At 50.7% G+C, this 23,958-nt stretch overlaps 1 protein-coding gene across 1 annotated transcript in view; it reads left to right on the top strand.

Moving 5' to 3' along the window:
* Positions 1-23,958, top strand: part of LOC147666499 (SRSF protein kinase 1-like) — a gene marked incomplete at its 3' end in the record, with an annotated part of 245,343 nt that overhangs the window by 115,428 nt on the left and 105,957 nt on the right. Inside the window, exon 4 of the mRNA XM_086949034.1 lies at positions 14,858-14,945. Coding sequence (XP_086805160.1) covers positions 14,858-14,945 — 88 coding nt within the window. The remainder of the gene's footprint in view (positions 1-14,857; positions 14,946-23,958) is intronic.

The following is a 23,958-nucleotide window of genomic DNA, read 5'->3' as shown; positions in this document are numbered from 1 at the left end:
TTAGGATGGTGCCCGCTTGATGCAGGGTGACTACTCCTTAGCCACAAGGGAGAATCTTGATGAAGAAATCTTGAAGTCCTTTCGCAGAAAGTCGTGTCTTGATTCCAAAGATGATCTAATTTTAACAGGGGGCCCGCTCCCATCTTTATACTAAGAAAGGGGGCTGACCCGGTGACTAGGTCCTGCCTATGGGTGGGACTAGGTGGGGGGTGGTTACACCCCTCAGCCATGCCGGACTTCCCCAGGCCAGGGGCTGGTGTGCCCCTGGAACTGGTTCAGACCGGCCTATGCGTAGTGAGCACCGGGGTGCCACTCAGCAGTCACCTTCCTGTAAAGCCCTGCCTACCCAGGATACACAAAACCATGTCTGGGACGGTGCTAGCACCGCCTCAGACAGGAAACCCTTTGTCCAGGCCTCCCTCGCTGGAAGGACTCCCAGCAGCAGGAGGTCAGACTCGTGTCTGTGGTGGCAGCATCCATTTTGTGGAGCTGAGGCTTCAGTTAACTTTAACCAGGGTTCACAGTTACATACATGTCGTGTCCCTCTAGAAGGGTGGAATGCTAACCCCGTCGCCAGAATTGGCGAGGGGTTAGTATTCCAATTCGTATGACACCTTACTCGACATGTTTTGATAAAGCAATACCAAAGTTAGCATTTAACCGCGAGGATTATAATGCACTTAAGAGTATATGGTATGCAATATCATGGAACAGCTATTAGGACTTGATTCCGCAAGCTGCAGACAGGCTCAGCTCATGCCAGAGCACCATCTCGCACGATTCCAAGCACTCTGCCTTCAGGGTTGTCAAGGCCTGCCATAGGAGTGACTGATAGGAATCTGTGTGTCCATTTTAGGGTTAGGTATAGGTATACTACACCTACAGCAAAGGGTGAATACACGACTTTGCCCCAGCTGTCATGCAGCCAGTGGTGTCAAATTTAGGAGGCCAGCCAGGGGTGGCATAATACATGCTGCAGCCCCTGGCAGCCCTGGGTACACCTATGCCCTGAGTTACAGGGTCTGATAAGGTGGCCCAGTACCAATTGGAAATGTACCTAGGGTACATGGAATCCATTTTAAAGAGAGAGCAGTAGGCCTGGGGTCCTGATTGGCAGGATCCCAGGTCGACTATGTCAAAACCAGCTAAAACACAGGGCAAAAAGTTGGGGGCAACCATAGTCAGGAGGTACCTTCCTACACGAAGCGCTCCAGTTCCGCCTGCACATGTGGGAGAGAGTGGGCCGGTTTAGAGAGGGAGAGAAGGACATCGTCCGCGAAGAGAGTGATCTTATGCGTCTCTCCAGTGAAGGGAAGGCCTTGGATGTCGGAGTTGGCTCTCACCGCCAGCGCCAAAGGTTCTATGCTTAGGGCAAAAAGCAGAGGTGATAGGGGACATCCCTGCCTGGTGCCCCGCGAGTGTTCAAAAAAAGAAGACTGGTGCCCATTCACCGCTACTCTGGACCTGGGGGAGAGGTAGTTCGCCCGAATCATAGTCAAAAATTTAGAGGAGAAGCCAAAAGCAGTCATTGTCTGGAATAAAAAAAACCCAGTCCACCCTATCAAACGCCTTCTCGCGGCATCAAGCCCCACCAGAACCGCCGGGATTTTAAACTTATTGGCCTTTTAGATCAGATGTATCACCCGCCTCGTGTTGTCATGGGCCTGGCGCCCTTTAATGAAGCCTGATTGGTCCGGATGGATGAGTGCCGGCATCAGGTCATTGAGCCGTTGTGCAATTATGGAAGAGTATAGTTTTGCATCTAGATTCAGGATGGCAATTGGCCTATAGGAGGCACACCTGCTCGGGTCCTTCCCGGGTTTGGATATGATGGATATCAGGGCTTCAGCCATCGTTCCCGAGGTCTCGCCCTCGTCCGCCATACTGTTTAACAACCGAACTAGGTATGGGTAGAGTTCAGAGGTGAAGGTCTTATAGAAAATGGCCATATACCCATCCGTTCCTGGGGCCTTATGGGGTTTCAAGGCCTTAATGGCAGCCAGCCTTCTCTAGTGAAGGGAGCAGAGGGCGTCTCATTCCACTCTGCTGATACCTGGGGTAGCGATAAAGTCTGCAGATACTCTCTTTGCGCGGAGGAATCAAGAGTGTAACCCGAATAGAGGTTCCTGTTGAAGGCACCGAAGAGCTCCGCCTTGATCTCATCCTTGTGCGTCAGGTCCCCTTGAGTGTCCTGGATACCCCCAATATACTCCAGTTCCCTCTTGTCCCGTAGGTGTCTGGCGAGATGCTTCCCTACCTTGTTACCCTGGGAGTAAGAAAGATGTCGTAATTTTAGCAGTGTATTCCACCCTGTTATTGTAATGTGCCCGAAGTTTACCTCTAACTGCCGCTAGCTGACGTAGTGCTTGTCTGGAGGGGTTTGCCTTGTGCGCTTTCTCTAGAGTGGATAGTTCCTCCTCTAATTACTCCCTTTCCTGGCCTCGCTGTTTGTTGAGGGCAGCGTTCAGGGCTAAGCAGTGCCCTCGAATGCACGCTTTCAAGGCGTCCCATGTGGTGAAGACTGAAGTGTCCCCCTGGTCGTTAAGAGCAAAAAACTAATTGATAGCCCCCCTCAGAGTGACACAGGAGGTTTTGTCCCGAACCAGGGACGCCGGGTTGGTCTTACCTCCCACGCCCCAATGAAGGCACATCGCCAGCAGGCTATGATCAGAAACGGACAGTGGGAAGATCTTAGCCTCGCGGAGATCACCTCAGAGAGACTGGCTCAAGAAAAGTAGTGAAGCCGGGAGTATGAGCGATGAACGTGGGAGAAGAATGTGTAGTCTCTGGATTGGGGGTACAGGGACCGCCACGCATCAAAAAGGCCCATGCCTAGAATAGTCTGTTGCGTATCCAAAGAAAATGAGCCCGTGTCGGATCGCTGTGAGTGAGTACCATCTAGGTCTTTCTGCCACACCAAGTTGAAGTCCCCCATAACAATCAATGGCCCCTCAGCAAAGTTTGCGATTTTCCCCAAGAGGACTTGGAGGAACCCACTCTGGCCAGTGTTAGGAGCATACAATACGATAAAGGTACATAGTCTGCCCCTCAGAAGGCCCTTCACCATGATCCAATGCCCCTCTTTGTCACTCTGCACTCCCATAGGCTGAAAGTGCAAGGCTGAGCGGAACATAAGGGCCACTCCTCTCTGCTTCGTGGTGGCAGAAGACCTATAAATAAGTGGGAACTGTTTGTTCTTAAGGCGTGAGTCTTCTGATTTAGTCAAATGGATCTCTTGGAGGCCGACTATATCTAACTGGTGGTCAGATATATTTCCAAATCTTTTTGCGCTTCTGGAGAGAATTCAACCATTTAACATTCCATGTCCCTATAGTAAGCGGCATCAGTGATAGATCCCAAGACGCTGCTCTTCAGGGGGTGCCCATCCCAACCAACCCGAATGGGCTTTTGAGTGACTGACCCTCCCATCTTCCGTCCTACCCCAACCTCCTATTGTATCCTGGGTCTGCCCAAACACGACAATCCTCCATCCCTCCACGCAACCCACCCCCCCCTCCCTCCACAGAACTTCCATGTAAGCGAAGACCCCGCAGTCTGATCGTTGCTGTGAGTTACCAACCCCCTGCTACCACCACTAAGCCCCCCGCTGTCCCCCAATGGGACCCCCCCACCACCAGCCCCCACCCCCAACTTCCCCAACACCCCAACTTAGTGAAATCATTGTCCCAGTCCTGCCGGTCCATCGCAGGGCTGTGGTATCGGTACCTGATGGGGCAAGTCCCGGAGGTGGCGGCCGTGGCCCCCCGCTCGCCTCCCCATGCCTAGAGTGCAAGCGTGCTGCGCAGTCCCCCAGCGTTAATGACTTATTCCGAGGGTGACGTTTCCTTGGCCACCTCCCGTATGGCAGTGGCCCTCTCCTGCGAGATGACGTGGGCCTCAGGTTTCGAGTGTAGCTCGGGGGATCGCCTGCGACTGACTCTCTGCCAGCCTCCTCTGTGTTGCCCCCTCGATGAATGTGTCGGTGACGGCTCCTCTGGCTGCTCTATTCCCAATAGTGTGCAAGTGTCCTGGAGTGATCGTAGCTGTTGTAGGGCCCCGTTCCACTTAAAAATCAACCGGGACGGGTGACCCCAGGAGTATGGAATCCCCTCTTTCCGCAGAAAGCCCGTGGTCACCTTAAATGCTTTCCGCTTCTGCAGAGTGATGGCCGAAAGGTCCTGGTATAGGTCGACTGTGTGGTTTCGGAATTGAATAGGCTGCTTCCTCCTAGCCTCCCTGAGGATTCTTTCTTTGAGCGGGAAGTCGGGAAGGAAAGCCAAGATGTCTGGGGGGGTTCAGGTGAGTGTCTCGGGAGCCCTACTCTGTGCGCCCTGTCGATCCTGACTGCAAAGTCCGTTGGTTCCCCCAGTACGTCGCGGAAAAGATCCTGCAGATAGCCTGTGATGTCCGCCCCCTCTTCCTTGAGAGGGACCCCCCGGATCCGTATGTTTCGGCGGTACCGGTTTTCCAAGTCCTAGGCATGTGCCTGTAGGTCCACCTGCTGCTCCTTCGAACGTATGACCTCTTGTTGTAATTGTTTGATCTCCTCCGTTCGGCCTGATCAGCCTCTTCGATAGCAACCACCCTCTCTCCAAGGCCATCCACCTCCCGTCTGATCTCCCGGACCTCACCGGCTACTTCTTGCTTTAGTGTTTTGAAATCGTCCCTTAGGGAGTTCAACAGGGATTCCAAGAAGGACTTAGTAATCGGTACTTCTTCCTTTATCGCTTTTCGTTTGGCCCTTATTGAGCATCTCGGGGAGTGTAGATTGCCCCTTCTTCCGTTGGCCCGCCATAGTGCTCCTTTCTCGTCTCCGGCCTGCTCCCTCCAATGATGCTGCCCTTCGTGTCCTGGCCCCTGGTATGGGCTGGTGCTTATTACGAGCACAGTTATGGGCAATGAACTTGTGTGCCCCGTCGCCACCCTACTCCGGGCCTTTCCACTGACTCCCCTGTGTGTGGCCGTGCCAGGAGCAGTGCCCGGGGCCTAGCCTCGTGTCTGAAGACCTCCGCTATGCAGGCCAAAGCGTGTCGCTGTAGTCATTGCACAGCCCCGTGCATCTTGTTGGCGCCTCTTTCTTTTCCACTGCTAGATAGCTGCTTTTCTGCACCCGGTGGACCCAATACCAGTGTGGCCTCTGCGCTGGCAAGGCCTGGGGACCATCTGGATACTCCCTCGGGCCAGTCCGAAATTGCTCCCCAAAATGGCGCCTATCTGACCTAGCGCTCCTGCGGTGGGCGGGGTATCTGAAAGAAACACGTTAGTGTTAGATTCCTTACCTTAGAATATCCCCAGGCGTCAGTCTGGATCCGGAAACTTTTGCGTAGCAGTACCCCTGCGCGTCGGTAGGCGTCGTCTGCAGGCGTCCCCTGCGGCTCCGCGTCCGTCGTCGGCGTCGTGCGCCGTGATGACGTCGCTGGAGTATATAGACGCCGCCTCCGCGCGCTGACGTCAGTTCTTCTTTTTTCCGCGCCAGTGGACGCAGATCTGAAGAGCGGTACTCCGGTCTTTGACCAAGTTTTTCGAGTTGTTATTATCACTATTGTGCCTGTTAGGATGCCTGGGTTCAAGCACTGTGATGACTGTGAGCGCACGATGTCGGTCACAGACCATCACCGCCTCTGTCTCTGGTGTCTGGGCCCCGACCACGACGTGGACTCCTGCGTCGACTGCCGGGCCCTCACCAACAAGGCTAGGCGGGAGCGGTCCCGCAAGCTACTGGAGCTCCGGGTGTCGGCCCCACGTCGGGACCGGGAGCGGTCCCGGTCCGGCCGGAGGTCGAGAGAGCGTTCGAGGGAGCGGTCGCAGAGCCGCGCCGAGCGTTCCGGAAGTCGACACCACTCGTCAGGCTCATCAGGTAAGAAGCACAAGAAGTCGGGGCGTCGTCATCGTACCCCCGACTCCCCCCCCCCGACGCTCGCGCGATGCGGCCGGGGTCTCGGGTGACCCCAACCCCGCGGCTCCGCGAGAGTCGCCGGCGCGGCCTGCCTCATACCCTCCGGTCCCTGGGCACGGCGCGACGCCTGAGGAGATCGAGGCGTTCCTCATGGCCATGAGGGCGCTCGGTTCTCCGACGAGGCCTACGGCGCCTTCGGGCCCAGTGCCATCGTCTGGGGGCCCTAGCGGTTCGGGTGTCCCTGCCTCGGCGCCGTCGGGTGCTCCGGCCCCGGCGACGGCTCCGACCCCGGCGCCGCAAGGGCCTTCGGGATCGACGCCGGCTGGTCTTCCGGCCTCTCCAGCGCCGTTACCATCGGGGTTGCCCCAGACGCCGTCCCTGCGCGGCGCCGGTTCTCCGGTGCCGGCTCCGGCCGGCAGCGGGGGTCCGACGCCGGCTCCGGGCGGCGCCGTCCCCTTACCTTCAAAGACGCCGGACGCGGAGTCGGACCGGCGTCGCTCGACGCCGGGCTCGGCGCCGGTGGGGCCCATAATCCCCGAGGAGCCGGTCTACATCGTTGACTCCGAATACGGTGAGGATGAAGAGTTCGGTGAAGGTTGGGAGGGGTCCGAGGACCCTCTGTCACGCGAGTGCCAGTATGACCCGGACTGGACAGGTGACTTGGGGGATGCCAGTGGTCTGGACGACTCTCCTAACCCTGGTTTGATCTCTCCTCCTTCCGTGGCATCGGTGGAGGGAGCTGCATATTCTGTGGTGCTGATGAGGGCTGCCAAGGCCTTACACCTTGAGCTCCCCGTCGCGGCCGTGAGGCCTAACATCCTCACTGAGGTCTTCAAACCGCAGTCATGCCCACAGGAGCCACTGCTGCCGTTTAATGAAGCCTTGTCGGACGTTCTGTTGGGCACGTGGTCCAGGCCCGCTTCAGGTGCGCCTGTTGATCGGAACGTGGCCAGGCGCCACCGTCCTTGTCCGGACGACCCCAAGTTCTTGTCTACCCACCCCACTCCTGAGAGTCTGGTGATCCAGGCCTCGACCTCCCAGTCCGCATTCCCGTCGGCCCCGCCCGACCGGGAATCCAAGAGGTATGACCAGTTTGGCAAAAAGGTCTTCTCGTCCATTAGTTTGGGCCTGCGGTCTTGCAACACCGCTTGCCTCTTGGGCCGTTACACCCACTCTGTGTGGGATACGGTCGCGGAACTGCTGCCAGAATGCCCCATGGAGGTGCGGGCAAAACTCGGTCAGGCTGTGGCTGAGGGCCGAGATGCAGCGAAATATTCGATACGGTGTGGTCTTGATACGACCGACTCGCTGGGCAGAGCTATGTCAACGACGGTGGCGATTCGTCGCCACGCCTGGCTGAGATCCGCCAACTTTTCGGCAGATGTCCAGAATACATTGATGGACATGCCGTTCGATGGCTGTCACCTGTTCGGTGACAAGGCGGACCACGCGCTGGAACGCTTCAAGGACTCCAGGGTCACGGCCAAGTCCTTGGGTCTCTCGACCCAGCGTCAGCAAATGGGTTCGTTTCGTCCCTTTCGTGGCCAAGGAAGGGGCGCCCCCACACGTGCTGCCAGCCACGCGCCGCAACAATCCTTTCAACGCGGTGGCGGCCGTGGAAACCGCCGTGGTGGCGGTCGGGGACAACGGCGGGGTCAGACCACACCTCCCCCCGCAGCATCTGCCTCAAAATCCTCCTAGTCTGTGCTTTCGGCCCCATGTGACGCCAGTGGGTGGCAGGGTTCGCCATCACCACATACACTGGCGCATGATCACTTCGGACAGGTGGGTGCTGCAAATCGTCCGAAGGGGCTACTCCCTCCCCTTCGAGACCACTCCTCCAGCCATGCCTCCGCAGAACCACCGTGTGTCGGGGGACCACTTGACACTTCTGCAGGAGGAAGTTACGGCCCTCTTGGCCAAGGGGGCCATCGAGCGCGTTCCTGGGCCAGAAGTAGGGCGTCGTTGTTATTCCCACTACTTTCTGGTACCCAAGAAGGACAAGGGGGGCCTACGTCCTATCTTGGATCTAAGGAACGTCAACGGCTTCCTCCGGAAGGAGAAGTTCAAGATGTTGACGTTAGCTCAGGTCTTGGCTGCTCTAGACCCACAAGACTGGATGGTAGCGTTGGACTTGCAGGATGCCTATTTTCACATCCCCGTCCTGCCGACCCACCGGCGTTACCTGCGGTTCACGGTAGGCCAGGAGCACTTTCAGTTTGTCGTGCTTCCCTTCGGCCTTACCAGCGCCCCACAGGTGTTCACAAAGGTGATGGCGGTGGTTGCAGCCCATCTGCGCAGGTTGGGGGTTTCAGTCTTCCCCTACCTAGACGACTGGTTGTTGAAGGCGGGCTCGCCCCAGACAGTCGTCCACCACCTTCAGAGGACGGCAGCCCTGTTGCACGACCTGGGGTTCTCCATCAATGTGCCGAAATCACACCTGTGTCCCTCTCAAAAGCTCCTTTTCATCGGAGCGGTTCTGGACTCGGCGCAGTTTCGGGTTTATCCTCCGGAACGGCGGGTTCGGGATATTCAGGCTTTGATTCCCATCTTTCAGCCGCTATCCCGGGTTTCGGTCAGGTTGACGCTGCGGCTGCTGGGACTGATGGCTTCCTGCATCCTTCTGGTGCATCACGCCCGGTGGCGGATGCGGGCTCTGCAGTGGGACCTGAAGTTTCAGTGGGCCCAGCATCAGGGCAACTTGTCCGACCACGTCTTGATCTCGGAGGGCACTGCGAGACAACTGCAGTGGTAGCTTATGGACCGCGATTGGGTCAGAGGCAGATCCCTCTCCCTTCCCCAACCGGAGCACGTTTTCGTGACGGACGCGTCCCTCCAGGGCTGGGGTGGCCACTTGGGAGAGGCAGAGATCAGAGGCATCTGGCCTCCGGCGGAGTCCCGGCTCCATATCAACCTGTTGGAGCTGCGGGCGATTCGTCTTGCACTGAAGGCATTCCTCCCCTTTGTCAACGGGAGTGTAGTGCAGGTGTTCACCGACAACACCACCGCCATGTGGTACTGCAACAAACAGGGCGGAGTGGGGTCGTGGACCCTTTGCCAGGAGGCTCTGCGCCTCTGGCAATGGCTGGAACGTCAGGGCGGGACTCTGACGGTTCAACACCTGGCAGGTTCCCTGAACGCCAGGGCGGACGAACTCAGCCGTCGGTGCTCGATGGATCACGAATGGCGTCTGAACTCGGACGTGGCGCAAGGCATCTTTCTGCAATGGGGAGAGCCTTGGTTAGATCTATTCGCCACAGAAGAGAACGCGCAATGTCATCAGTTCTGCGCATTGGAGTTTCCAAGACGGCACTCGCACGGCGACGCCTTTCGGCGCGAGTGGAGTTGCGGTCTGTTATACGCCTTTCCGCCTATACCACTTCTGCCCAGAGTGCTGAAGAAGATCAGGCGCGACCGGGCCCAGGTTATCCTTGTGGCTCCGGACTGGGCTCGAAGGTACTGGTATCCCGAGCTACTCAGCATGTCAGTTGGTCCCCCGATCCGCCTGCCCCTTCGGGAGGACCTTCTGTCGCAGCAGCAGGGGACGGTCCTCCACCCGAACCTGTCCAGTCTCCACCTCCATGCTTGGAGATTGAGCGGCGGCAGTTGAGGCCATTTGACTTGCCTCCTGAAGTCTGTGATGTTATTCTGGCAGCCAGGCGTCCCTCCACTAAGTCGGTATATGCCTGTCGGTGGAACAGATTTGTGGCATGGTGCACAGCAAAGGCTGTGGATCCTCTTTCTGCCCCTCTTTCGGAGGTTCTTCTGTTTCTTCTTTCTCTTGCCCAGCAGGGCTCTGCTCTGGGCACTATCAAGGGCTACCTTTCTGTCCTTTCAGCCTTTTTGAGGCTTCCTGATCAGCCTTCTTTGTTCAAATCCCCGATTGTAACTCGATTCTTGAAGGGCATCACTCACATGTTTCCACCTGTTCCGTTTGTGATGCCCCAGAGGGATTTGAACCTGGTTCTAACCTTTCTGATGTGTGCTCCCTTTGAGCCCCTTCATTCTTGTCCTCTCCGTCTCCTGACTTTAAAGACGGCTTTCCTGGTTGCCATCACCTCTGCCAGGAGGGTGAGTGAGCTCCAGGCTCTTTCTGTCCAACCTCCTTTCCTGTCCATTCATCCTGACAAGGTGGTTCTGAGGACTAGACCTTCTTTCCTGCCCAAGGTTGTTTCGGCCTTTCACATCGGGCAGTCCATCACCCTCCCTTCCTTCTTCCCGCCTCCGCATCCTTCAAAGGATGAAGAACGGCTCCATCGTCTGGACCCAAAACGTGCGCTTTCATCTTACATGGATCGCACTCGCCAGTTCCGGGTGGATGACCAACTGTTTGTTGGCTACGTGGGTGCGAAGAAGGGACGGGCGGTTTGTAAACGAACCATCTCTCGATGGGTCGTCCTCTGCATCAAAGCGTGCTACTCTTTGGCTCGGAAGGAGCCTCCTGTTAGGCTGAGGGCCCATTCCACTCGGGCCACGGCGGCTACTACTTCCCTGGGCCGGGGAGTCCCCTTGCAGGACATTTGCCAAGCGGCTACGTGGGCCTCGTTGCACACCTTTGCGAGGCACTACTGCCTGGACAGTCAAGTCCGGAGGGATGGCTTCTTTGGCCGTTCTGTCCTCCAGGACTTTCTGGTGTAGTTTTGTATTGGTTCGCAGACCCACCACCGGGGTTGGTATTGCTGGGGTATGTATTCTAAGGTAAGGAATCTAACACTAACGTGTTTCTTTCAGATGAACAAGTTACTTACCTTCGGTAACGATATATCTGTAAGAAACATTAGTTAGTGTTAGATTCCTTACCGAACCCACCCATCCTCCCCGTTCTGCGAACAGATACCTAGGGTTAAGGACATCCCTTTCAGGGCCCTAGTTTTTACATGGCACCAGTGTTGGTTCTCTCATGGCTCTGCGTCTCCTGGCGCGGAAAAGCAGTGTACAAAGAACTGACGTCAGCGCGCGGAGGCGGCGTCTATATACTCCAGCGACGTCATCACGGCGCACGACGCCGACGACGGACGCGGAGCCGCTGGGGACACCTGCAGACGACGCCTACCGACGCGCAGGGGTACTGCTACGCAAAAGTTTCCGGATCCAGACTGACGCCTGGGGATATTCTAAGGTAAGGAATCTAACACTAACTAATGTTTCTTACAGATATATCGTTACCGAAGGTAAGTAACTTGTTCTTCAGTCTCCGCGGCCCTTACGCTGCCTGGGTCTGCGGATGATGGGTAGGAGGTCTTATGGCCATTGCAAGTTCACCAACTTGGGTGCCGCTTTCCGTCCCCTCCGGCTCGCTCCTCCCGGTCCACTCGCGCTGCAGGCTCGATATGGCGCTGGTCTCAGGGTCCGGGGCCTCCTCTCTGACGCCGCTGCTCCTCACCTCCTCCCCGGCGGCAGCCTGTCCCCTCCGCGGGGACAACCTCCGCGGGGGAGCCCTTGCGGCGATCTCACAGCCTTGGCTGCCAAGGGTGGGGGGGCTCGCCGCTCCCGGTCTGGACCAGCAGGACCTCTGATGCACCCTCTCGTGGGCCCCGTGCCCCCAGCGCCGCGCGAGCATCTGTGTCGGGCCGCCCCTGCGTCTGAGTGGTCGCTTCCAGCGGCTACCATGCAGCCCGGGTCGGCAAACTTCCTTTCGGTGATGGCGCTCGAGCGCCCGGTGTCCTGTCGCCATGTCCCCTGTGCCTCAGAAGCCCTCCCGAACGCCGATAGTGACCCTGGGGGGGAGGGGGGGGGGGCGGGGCGGACACTGTGCTATGAATCGGCATTGAGAGGTGGCGGGACGGGGAGCCCTCGGGACCTGCGACTGTCTACGCCGCCATCTTGGACACGCCCCCGTCATTACGTTTTTAAACCTATTTTAGCTGCTTCTTGTGTGAAAATAATAACAATAATTATTTATATATACTATTGTATTTTTTAAAAAACTTTAATTACTTGTTGCATTAAGATTACATTTATTTTTTGTTTGTCTTTAAATTGTCATGATTTAGAATCAAACAATTTTATTCAGCAGACACGTAGCAGTGAACACAGCTGGGCTGCCTAAATTGTCATGATTTAAAGTAATCGAACAATAAACAATAATCTTACCCAATCTTATTTTCTGTTCCTGTTGGCAGCTTTACTGGAGCACAGGTGGCCTGCTCGCCTGTTTCTGTAAGTGGCAAAGTAATGCCTGGAATGCAGAGCAGGCCTTGGAGGTGCAGTCCGTGCTTGCCTATAACAGCAAGCTTGGCATTTCCTGTTTAGAGCACCCTCGCTAATCAGCCATCAGCGATTTTGTTTCTTCTTTCACCACAAACATGTTAAGATAATGGCTGAATGGTTGCTAGGTAGACTTGTTAAACAAATGTGGTGCATAACTGGAATGCAAATATATTATTTTGGGGATGTTACATTAAGCGCATGCACACGTATCATTAATCCGCCGTCCTGCTCTCCACCCGCCACTGATTGCCAAAGCCAGTAGCTCACCCATAAGCAATGCATGATTTATTCGGTTTCAGTTGCAGTTTGTTTTTGATTTTGTTGTAGGACTTTGCTAGCCATCAAAACTATTCCCAAATTAATCTACTGTCGCTTTTTGACTCTGCCCAATGTCAGCTGCTCATATGTTACAACCAAAAGATCTTTGGAAGTTCTTTTTCATAGTGTATCCCAGTTTACTTATCTTATTGCACCCTTGCAGTGATTGAAGTGACCTTGTTAAATTATAGGAATACTTAGTGTACCATTTGGTATTGGTAATCAATTGCCCCCATTTTACATTCATTGTATTACTACTTGAGAATTTGTTCTTGGTATTTGAAGTGACCTATGTGTTTTACGCTGGTGTTGTTTGACTATTGACGAATTCCACATTATAGTTGGCGAGTGATTGTACACATTTGGTTGTTTGCTAATTACAGAGGCCAGAACAATGCCCTTTTCTGAATCTGGCCATGTTGACTGTGTATTGTGCTTTACAAGTTACTGTTTTTTCCAGCTTTTGTTTCTAATAGTTTTTTTTATTTTTGCTCCGGTGCCTGGGCTTTTTTTGTTTGCTTAGCAGAAATATTATAGCACTACTTTATTCGACTCCTAAAAAGTTGATGGTGACCATCTTTATAACTTGTATTTTGTGTGCCAGTGCCCACTTTCTATCTTGCTACTGTCCCAATTGGTTAATGTGCACAACTCAAATTTCCCCTGTCTCTATAATCACTGTGTTTGATCTCATACTTCTCACAATCTACACCAAAGCCCCTACATGTGTATTAGCAATACTCCGTTTTAGGCCCTCTCTGAATTTGCCTTATGAGCTTCCTCTGCGACTTCTCCATTTGTACCAGTTGTTTGCTTACAACACAGATATAATCTCACCCCATCCCCTCCAAAAAATCAATTCCAGAATTTGATTTGTCACACACATCAGAAACTGCATAGCTCTGTGTTCCGACGTGTTTAACATTTTCAAGACTGAGCAATCCTCTTCCCTTCATCCCCTGTCCTAATACTTTGAAGGGTCTTCATCAATTAAACTTGCTTCAAATATTCAGAAATGTTACCAGCATCTTATGTCACATAGGCTGATAACCATTTGATAACCATTCTTCCTGGCCCTGAACAATCAAAACTTTACCAGTCTTCTAGTCAACCCTTGCTACTCCTTACTCAATACACTATTTTCGTACAGGACATCATTATTCAACTTGTTCAGCCACTCCAGACATGCAGATGCACTTCACTCTTCTGTTTCCTAATAGATCATCGGCTAAAGACAAAGTACTCTTTCAACTTGCCATCCTTCTATGTCGTATTTTGGCCACCATCTCTAATAGTTCACTACCTCGCAACAAAAACAAGAAATCTGTCATTTCTGCAGGCAGTCTTTTATGCTAACGCATCTTGAACCCATCCAAGCTTAGTTATGTTGAAGTACTAGAATCCCTACTCTTAATGTACCCTTAACCTCTCCGGTTCCCTCCTGAAACGCCACCTTACAACCTCCACTTCTGCTTTGTTGCAGCCAGCACTTCTCCTCCTCTCTTGGACTTGTTCCTAATCTAAACTTGTATTTTATATATAAAATTTGAAATGCATTGTGATTGTATTGGCCAGTTTCCTCACCGCTCTGGTTAAACTCCACCCACTGTGCTTTAATCTTCCTTATAATGAAGTGCACAGAGTTTGTAGTCAAAATGTTATTCTTTGACAAATAAAAAGGCAGTATAGAAGATAAGTTGTTGTCCCTTGTAGATTGCCTTTAGCACTAGAATGCATCTCAAAGACTTGCAAAGTCGGTTTGTTGTCGTAGACTGCTTGAGAAAACACATGGAGAGAGAGAGCGAGAGAGATGTAGTGCCTCAGTTAGTGAATACTGATACTTAAGATTGCATCAAAAGCTCAAGTTCACTGGGGCATGCTTAAATAGCATGAAAAGGGGTGCATCTATGTATAGAAATGACCAAAAACTTTGCGCTAATTCTTGGACAGTATATCTATAATATTTGTAATTAGAAATTGTCCTGCGAGAATCAATACTCCCATTTTTTCATGAAACGACTAGCCTGTCATTTATTCATTTTAATTGTTGCCAAATCTAGCTTTCTACAATTAGAGGTCAGGTAATTCAGTTACTTGGATTCAGAATAATATTCCCTGCGGGTGTAATATGGCATTGTTGTGGGTACACCGCACACAAGAATAGCCTACTACTATACCAGAACTTGTGTTGAAAGTTTGATTGCTGCTTTATTGGGTTAGCATGATCTACAGAAGTGTATTGTGGCAGTGTCGAAGCCACAGCAGTTGAATTTAATGTTGCTGTTTTAAATCAAGCTGTGGGCCCGTTATGAAGGTATTAACTGCATTGAAACTCTTCCGGCACACATCTCGGAAATGAAGTGCACATAAATACGTTGTCTGTTTTAATGTAGTTATTGCTCCTCTCAGCTGATTGCTAATATCTGCTTTCAGGGTGAAGAGATTTGTGGCTATGAAAGTTGTGAAGAGTGCAGAACACTACACCGAAACAGCCCTTGATGAAATCAAATTGCTTAAATGTGTGAGTATCTGTGTAACATCAGTTTTAATAATTTTGAAAGTAACTGTGCCACACTGGAAGTGTTTCAACTTTCATCAATTTAATAGACCTTGCATAATGAGACAACTGTCTGTGTACCTTACTCTTTGTAATAGGTATTTCTACCTGCAGATTCCTCACCTTTTGAGTACCCGAAGCGTCAGACTGGATCCAGAAATTTTTAAACCTGCACCCCTGTGCGCCCGTAGATGATCGCATGCTGCTCAACATCGATGTTGGTCCGCTTCTGAAATGACTCTAGAACCTCGTATAGTCGCCATTTTGGCACTCTGATGTCAGTCCCTTTCTTTTTGCACCACCAGACGTGGATCTGGAGCTACCCCATGTCTCTTCACATAAGTTTCTCTCAACATTCTTTAAAAAAAAAACTGTGTACAAGGGCAGATATCACCCCTCAAAACTACAGGGTTTAATCCTTGTGGGGACTGCCACAAAGAAATACCTTTAACAGACTCCAATCAGGTTTACTTGTGGTGCCTGGGGTCAGGACACAACTTCAAGGCCTGAAGTGACTGTGCTTTGATGAATCTCAAGGCAATGGGGACCATGAGACAAAGCTTTAATTCTACAAACACTGGAAAAACTCCATGCAGTGACTGGTCAAATTTAAAGGGAAAGCCCTGTATCCGTGGTCGGTCATTGTCTCTGTTGAAGTCTTCAGGTGGGTTGAAGAAAAAGCATAAGAAGTCCAAGCAGGATTCTGCCCCTTCCCACCATTCTTGAACTTCAGAGAAGGAGCGAGGGTGCTAACATGTCTCATGTTCTCACTCCAAAATCTGTTCTCCTTCAGAGCAGATTTTGACCCTTGCCCGCTGCAACCTAAATTTGTGGGGCCATCAGCAATGCTGCAGCAAATCAGAGTTCTGAGAAGCCATACTACTGCTCTTTGGCTCATTGCCAGTTCTTCTGGTGCGCCTTTAGGCGTCAAGGAACTTCGATGGCGGCCACTAGGGACTCTGCTGGCAGGTCTGCCCTAAGTACCAGGTCGACTCTCTGGACCTACTATGAGTTCCACACCAGCTTTGTTGCTGGCTCCTATCCTGCCACCACTGTCCATGCCGGACCCTAGATGATCAAAGTCATTGACACTGGATGATGAAGTTCAGCCTGTTGTGCACTCTGACTTGGAGTTTGTGCCACTTCGGGCGAGGCAGCACCCTGTTCCCCTGATGCCAACCCATCAGAATCCGATACTTTGCCCTTGCTTCAAGGAACGGTCCTGATCCTTTATACTCTGTTTGGACTCTGATAATGATACATATGATGCTGGGGATGAAGTTGCTCAACCATAAACAGATAAAAATTGGTAGGAGTACCTTTAGGATGCCAGTGGCCTGAACCCTCACCAGAAACTGGGCTAGTTTCACTCCCATGAACTGTTTAAAAAGATAGTGTCCTCTTGACTGTAGACATGCAAAGGGCCACCAAGGTTCTCAACTTCAGTTAACTTACTATAATGGAGGTGAAAACTGATAAATCTCACAGAGGTGCACCAGCCTTGGTAAACACATCCTGAGCCCCTATTTGCATTCAATGAAGCCCTCACAGACTCTCTTCTTCTCTGGGCTTTGGCAAAACCCTGTTCCGGACCTTCGGTGAACAGACAGCTAGCATTGCATCATCATCCAGCCCAGTGTAACCCAGACTTCTTGACTCAGCATCCCACCTATCAGGCCCAAGTTGTGCAGGCCTCAGTGAGTAAAGTCAACCCTGATGCATGGCCTACCACACCTGCGATCAGTGACTGAAAGCACTTTGAAACCTTTGGGGAGCGCTTGTTTTCATCAGCCAGTTTGGAAGAGTGTTTTGTTAGTTTCAGCTGCCTCTTAGGGCATTATACTCAAGGCCTCTGGCATTTTGCCTCACAGGTGTTACCCAGGTGCCCTGACGATTTGCATGCTGTCCTTACGCAGGCTATTCATAATGGCCATAATGCAACAAAATGTACTACTGTCCGCTGTGGCTTGGATTCTACCTACAGCCTAGGCAGGTCATTGGGCATCAGTGTGGCTCTTAGGAAACACATCTGGATGGGTCCTTGGGCTTCCCTGGCGATGTCCAGCCCACATAATGGACATGCCTTTTGATGGCTCTTGCCTTTTTGGTGAAAAGATTAACTCTGTCCTCGAGAGCTTTTAGGATAGTTGAACCAGGGTACCCTCCTTGGGCTTGTCTGCCCCTCCACATCAGCCAACAGTTTTGCTCCTCCATGTCTACGGTAGAAACTTCAAGTCTTCAACTCCTTGCTCGAAGATTAAGCATTAAGAGATGACTGCCTTCAATCTCCCTTCCGAAGAGGTAGATGTTATCTTGGCAGCAAGGTGCCCCAAGGGAAAATCAGTATACGCCTGCCATTGGGGCAAGTTTGTAGTTTGGTGCGCTACTTGACAGATTGGATAACCTGGCTTGAAGTGGGTCAAAGTATTGTTTTGTGTAGTTCCTAACCCAATAAAGACTTACTTTGGGCACAGTTAGAGGATATCTGTAGGCTCTTGCAGTCTTTTTACGGTTTTCAGATCAGATCAGCCTTCTCCGCTTAAAGCACCTGTTGTGATCAATTTTTTGGAGGGTTTGCAATATTTGTTTTCACCCTCTTTATCGTGCCTCAGTGGGACCTTTGTCTTCACCTTCTTGAGTACTCTTGCACAGCTGTACACTATGACTGCTCACCCAAAAGACAGCGTGTTCCTAATTCGCCTTAACAACGCATGGTGTGTGAGTGAGCAATCTGTCAACCTGCATACACTACTTTCTTCCCAGACAAGCTTGTCCTGAGAACCCAGGCTTCCTTTCCTCTGAAAGTGGTGTCTCCTTTTCACGTTGGATTGAACTTCACCCTACTGGCCTTCCTTAATCCCCCTCACCCCTCGTAAGAGAAGGACGGACTCAGTGAATCTTGCTCGGCTTTATAATTTGTTAAGCACTAACCAAGAAGCAGCTACCGGAATGTTTGTGGGCTTCTTCCACCAGAGCTAAGGCTGCTACCACTATGTTGGCACTCGGAGTACCTGTTCAGAATACTACTATCTGAATAGCTAGTTTCGCACAGATGGGCATTTTGCCTGCTCTGTCCTGAAGGACTTTTTGGTTTGAGCCATTTCACAGACCACCACTGGAGATGTACTGCTTTGGTATCTAAACAGGTGAGGAGTCTATAATTGAAATTATCTATTAGAAGAACAAGTTACTTTACTTTTGATTACACTCTTTCTGATAAGCCCTCTATCTCACCAATCTCCCGGTTGTGTGAACTAGGTTTGCTTCAGTCTAAAAAAGTTCAAACTTTAAAGATCTGCCCACTGGTCAAAGTCAATTTGCCGCTGGGCTTTGTGTCTAGAGTCCTGGACAGGCTAGAAAGCAACTGATGTCTGTGCACGATGTGGCCTCTATATGCGGTGCTGTGGCATTTCCAGAGTGGAATGATGGCACGAAGCTGCACCACACCACTCACTGCAGCTCAGGGATACTGTTTTAAAACTTTACAGAACCATTCTGAAGCCTAGGGAATATTCAAAAGGTTAGGGATTTGCTGTTAGGTGGTCTGTGTACCAGAAAGAGCATTATCAAAGGTAAGTAACCTGTTCAACACTGCCTGATGTCTAATCTTGCTTGCTTCTTCTAGGGTGATTGCTACTCGTAAGAATGATCATTGTTGATCAGAACCGTGTCCAGTATTTAATCAATGTGAGATGTATTGTGGTTTCATTTGAATGGCCCTTCATGCCCCCACCCAGCAAAGAAAATCAAGATGTTCATGAGGGTCAAAGATGAATGTGAGTGTGGAAAAAAGCCTGGGAATGGTGGTAGGGGAGGTTTGGAACCCTCCAGACATGAATAGGGAAGGCACCCTTCACCAGTCTGCCCTGAAAGCCCTGGTCGCCTGTCCTGGAAAAAAGTTTTAGTGAGGTATGAGAAGATAGGCGCAGGAGAGGTGGGAGTCAAACCCATATGGGACATAATGCCTGTAGAAAGATACTGTCCGCAACTGTCGAAACTGGATCTACCAGTAAACCTGACAGGGAGGGAACTAGGGAGATACTCAAGAGGCACAGGTAGTCAAAATTAAAAAAAAATGTAACCATTGCAACAGGACGAGTAATCTCTCTGAGACTTAAAAGGAAATAACACTGAAACCGTTTTTATTACTCCATCTTTTCTTAAAATTTTGACAACGAAAGATACAGACATTGTTCAAATAGTGTTGCATATAAAAACAATCAACATTATGGCATCCATAAGAGTCTACATTGTCACAGTACTATGTAATAGCAACGTAAAGGCATTAGAAAGTACATACCACTACATAGGAAATAAAGCGAGTCACAACCATTACTCTATAAAATTGTCAGTCAGTAAAGCTTATTAGCCTATGATTCACACATAAGCCGTACCATTATGTAAGAAATGCATTTAAGGGTAACCATCCCCAGAAAAAGGCACTGTGCCACTTCCGGCTTATATTGTCATCAACTAACAGAAACAGTCAAAAAAAGAAAGGAGGAACATAATCTTTGGCGAAAGGATGGAAGGAAATTCAACACTAAAAACAAAAAAGAAGTGGTTAGTGGTCTGTACTTGTTGGATTGGTGAATAAAGCAGGTTGTCATCAGGGAGTGGGGGGCAGCTGGTGCTACTAAAAGAGCAAAGATCCGGAGAGGACCAGGCAGGTAGGGATATGCTAGTTATGGTAGAGGACTGATCCGCGAGCAGACAACACTGTGCTTGAGGGGAGCCACTGCCCCCGATCAAAGGGGTAAATCAAACAGATGAAGGGAGCGTAATTTGGGTGGCTGAAAATAGATATTCAGCCATGATAGGTAGTCAAGAAGAGATTGCCACAGCCGGTTAAACTTTTTATCAGTAAGAGAGAGTTTATGCGAAGTTTTCCATTGCTTTTGTAGAACATAACGTGAATTAGTAAAGCACACGTTCCACTGTAGGTATCTTGGCGCTGAATAACAGATGTTCTCCAGTATTAGGGGTGTCTTTCATAGATTCACATGCCTGAATCATTCCCCGTCGTCGGAGTGGGAGTCCCACACTACATAAAAAAGCAATAATATGCCATAAATATGTAGTAAATACCAATAAAAACAAACCAGGAAGTAAAGTAGCCAACGCTACAGTAGGAAAAACTTCCACATCTATGACTATCCTAGTTATTTTGTATAGTCCAAACTACAGCCAATAGGCGCCAGCACCCACCAGAATGTTCTCCCCAGAGGCCCAGGCTCTCAGATTTTCTACCGCACGTCGTGTGGAGGGAGTCTCCCTGAGCTTTGCTCAGTTTTTTCAACTTTATCTTCCTTTTGGATCTTTTCTTCAAGAATGTCTTCAAAGAAGTCTCTGTTTAGAGCCTGTGAATCTTGTGGAAAGCGCCAGCTTTTTAAAGAGGACCCCCACAAAAAATGTATTTATTGTCTCTATCCAGATCACCAAGTCAAGGACTGTAAGATCTGCAGAACCTTTCCTCAAAAGACTCTCAGAGACAGAGGGTCGGTTGCTTTTGTGGCTACAAAAGCTTAAGGATTCTGATAATCCTGTGTCTGAGGTTGGCAGTATTGCCTCTGGTTCCACTTCAGCATCTAGAAAGAGGCCTGCGTCTGAGGTATTGCCATCTCCTGGGGTTAAGGTTGCTAAAAAACATCAACCTTCTAAGGGTTCTGACAAGCCTTCCACTTCTAAGGCTGACCCCACAGGCAAGGACTTGGAGGGTTCTTCTGTACCTCAAAAACGGTCTACTAAGACATTGCCTCAGACAGCTGACAAAGTTTCACCTCAGGAAACTTCATTATCGGCGACATCACCATCTTCTGTCTCCTCGTCGAGTAAGACCTCCGTCGACGCTACATCTACGTCGACTATGACCTTCTCATCTCCCAAACCCAAGCTGATTATGACGACCGCTTCTTCACCTACCATGGTTTATGTAACCGTTAGACCTCTCTCGTCGACGACGGCCGTCGTCGGCTCCTCTGAACTACCATCGACGAAGGAGATGCCATCGACGGGTTCGTCGGCGAGCTCCACTCCGTCGATGAAGTTACCGCCGTCGACTAAGACGTCGACTAAGGTTGTACCATCAACGACGAACATTCCGTCGACGAAGCCCGTCCCGTCGACAAAGCCCGTCCCGTCGACGAAGCCCGTCCCGTCGACGACTGAACCTTTGACGTCTGCTCCTGTAGCAGTGGAAAACACACCGTCGACGCCGCAATTGTCATCTTGCACTGCGTTGCAGGTCTGGTCACCGTCGACGGTGTTCTTTACACCAAAGCAATAAATAACTCAAGGACGTGAAACAGTTTATCCACTTTCACCCCTGCGTATTTCACCTCAGAGAACATCGCAGGTTCCTGACCGACTTTTAGACTCGAACAGTGAGGATGATGTGGTTCAAACATTCGGAGCCCTCAGGTGGAGGAAGCCTTACAGACGATAAAGAAGGATACAGAAACAGCAAAATCCTTGGGCACCCTCCAATTCCGTTTGCCATCCTTTCGAGGAGCGAGAAGACGGGGAGCGTCCTCCAACAGAGGTGGATATAACCAACAGTCCTCATACAGACAAAACAATCAACGATATCATACCCAGCGCTACCAATCTTACGGGCAGAGAAAGCCTACTTATGCCCAGAAGAGGGGAAAGGCAAATTACCGCGGAAAAGATAAGCGCCAATGAGACTTTTCACCTGCCACCACCGCTGCCCCGCTCTCGAGAAAAAATTGCAGGATGAATATCAAAATTTTACTCAAATTGGCAGTCAATAACATCAGACAAATTGGGTCCTGGAGATTGTGGCCAGGGGCAATGCCCTAGAATTCGAGAAATTTTCTCCAAATGTTCCCCCGAAAGGACCACCTCCAGCTCACCTGAAGGAGCTGTTTGCCCAAATCAGATTGATGATGCAAAAAGGAGCGATCAAGAGCGTACCTCAGAAGATGAGGGGAATGGGGTTTTACTCCAGATTTTTTCTAATAAAGAAGAAAAACGGAGAGTGGCGCCCGATTCTAGATCTTCACGCTCTAAACAAGTACTTAAGGAATTTAACTTTCAGGATGTTATCGCTTCAGGAAATATTACATCTTTTGGCAGCTAGTGATTACATGGTCACCTTAGATCTCCAAGATGCTTATTTCCATATCCCCTTTCTACCTCGCCACAGAAAATTCCTGCGCTTCAGGGTGGCTGGCAGGGAGTACCAATTCAAAGTCCTTCCTTTCGGACTACGGTCAGCGCCAAGAGTTTTTACCAAGGTTTTGGCTCCAGTAGCGGCGCACCTCTGGCTGGAGAGAATCAAAATTTTCCCATACTTAGACGACTGCCTTATAAAGGCCAATTCTCGCGAGGTCGTACATTCTCATCTACAACAGTGTCTACACCTGTTCCAATCTCTGGGCCTGTCCATCAACCTCGACAAATCCCAATTGAGACCTTCTCAAAGACGAGCTTTCTTGGGAGCAACATTGGACACCCAGAAGCTACAAGCTTTTGTCTCTGAGGAGAGACAAATGAAGATCAAAAACATGGCGCAGAATCTGTTATCAAAAAAATCAGTTTCTGTTCGGCTATACAAGTCCTTTCTGGGGATGATATCATCTTGCATCCCATTAATACCAAACTGTCGCCTCGGGATGAGACCTCTCCAGGAAGAACTACGCCTGCAGTGGTTACAGGTCTCCGGAACTTTCGAAGATCTCATCAGGATCACACCGCTCATGCAGAATTCTCTCCGCTGGTGGACACAAAAACGGCATCTCCAACAGGGGTGTGCGTTCCTTCAAGATGCACCAAGCCTCACCATCACTACGGATGCGTCTCTCGAGGGCTGGGGAGCGCATCTTCAGGGCCTCACAATCAGCGGCAAGTGGACTGCTCCACAAAGGCGATGGCACATCAACCGTCTGGAGCTGAGAGCCATATTTCATGCACTCATTCAGGATGCCAATGTGTTGATAAGAACAGACAACACAACAAGCATGCATTACGTTAACAAGCAGGGAGGAACACTATCTCTTCTCCTATCCCAAGAATCCCAAGAACTATGGGCATGGGCATTAAAGCACGATGTAAATCTTCAAGCAGTGCATGTTCCAGGCACAGAGAACGTCTTGGCAGACACACTCAGCAGGATGACAGTCTCCACTAACGAGTGGGAATTACATCAACAGACGGTGGAACACATCTTTCGCCTGTGGGGTCGCCCAGACCTAGATCTATTTGCGACAAAGACCAACAGCAAATGCCAATTCTTTGCAAGCTGGCATCCCCACAAAGACTCTCAGGGGAATGCGTTTTCGATAGATTGGTCTCTGACATATGCGTACGCTTTTCCACCGATTCCACTAGTCCCCAAGGTTCTGCGGAAAATGAAAAAGGAACCGTGCCGATTGATCCTGATTGCTCCCAGATGGCCGCGCCAGTATTGGTTTACAGAGCTTCTTCTTCTGTCAGAGTGCAAACCGATTCAGTTGAATCCAAGCCCGAACTTACTTAGCATGCAGAACGGTCAGGTTTATCATCCAGATCCGACATCACTGAGATTAGCGGCCTGGCGCCTGAGTACCGTGAGTTTCTCCCACCTAAACATCGCTCTTATCAACAGGCAGTCCAGCACACCCGAACTTGCCAGTCACTGTTTCAAAACCGAATTTTCAAAAAATCATGACAAGTCCCAACTAGTCCTAGCTCCGATATGAACTTTTCTCGGAGCATCAATCAATACAAGCCTAGCAAAGGTATTTGTCTCACACAAACAGGTCTGCATCTCCCACATGGTTGTTCTTCTACGTACAATAAAGGTCCGTTTCAGTAGGTACTCAGTTATTCCTGGCCACGGCCTCCACCTGCATACAGTTGGTTCCCAACTGCAGATTACACATGAGAAAATGCTAGAGGAGCTAGCCAAGCAGTGGCGACAGCTATCTGGCTCATTCAACGACATCTAATTTTACTTTCGAATGAGGACACCGCT

This window comes from Lissotriton vulgaris, unplaced genomic scaffold, assembly GCF_964263255.1.
Source record: "Lissotriton vulgaris unplaced genomic scaffold, aLisVul1.2 SCAFFOLD_2672, whole genome shotgun sequence".
Lineage (NCBI taxonomy): Eukaryota > Metazoa > Chordata > Amphibia > Caudata > Salamandridae > Lissotriton > Lissotriton vulgaris.
This window is presented reverse-complemented; position numbering and strand designations above follow the sequence as displayed.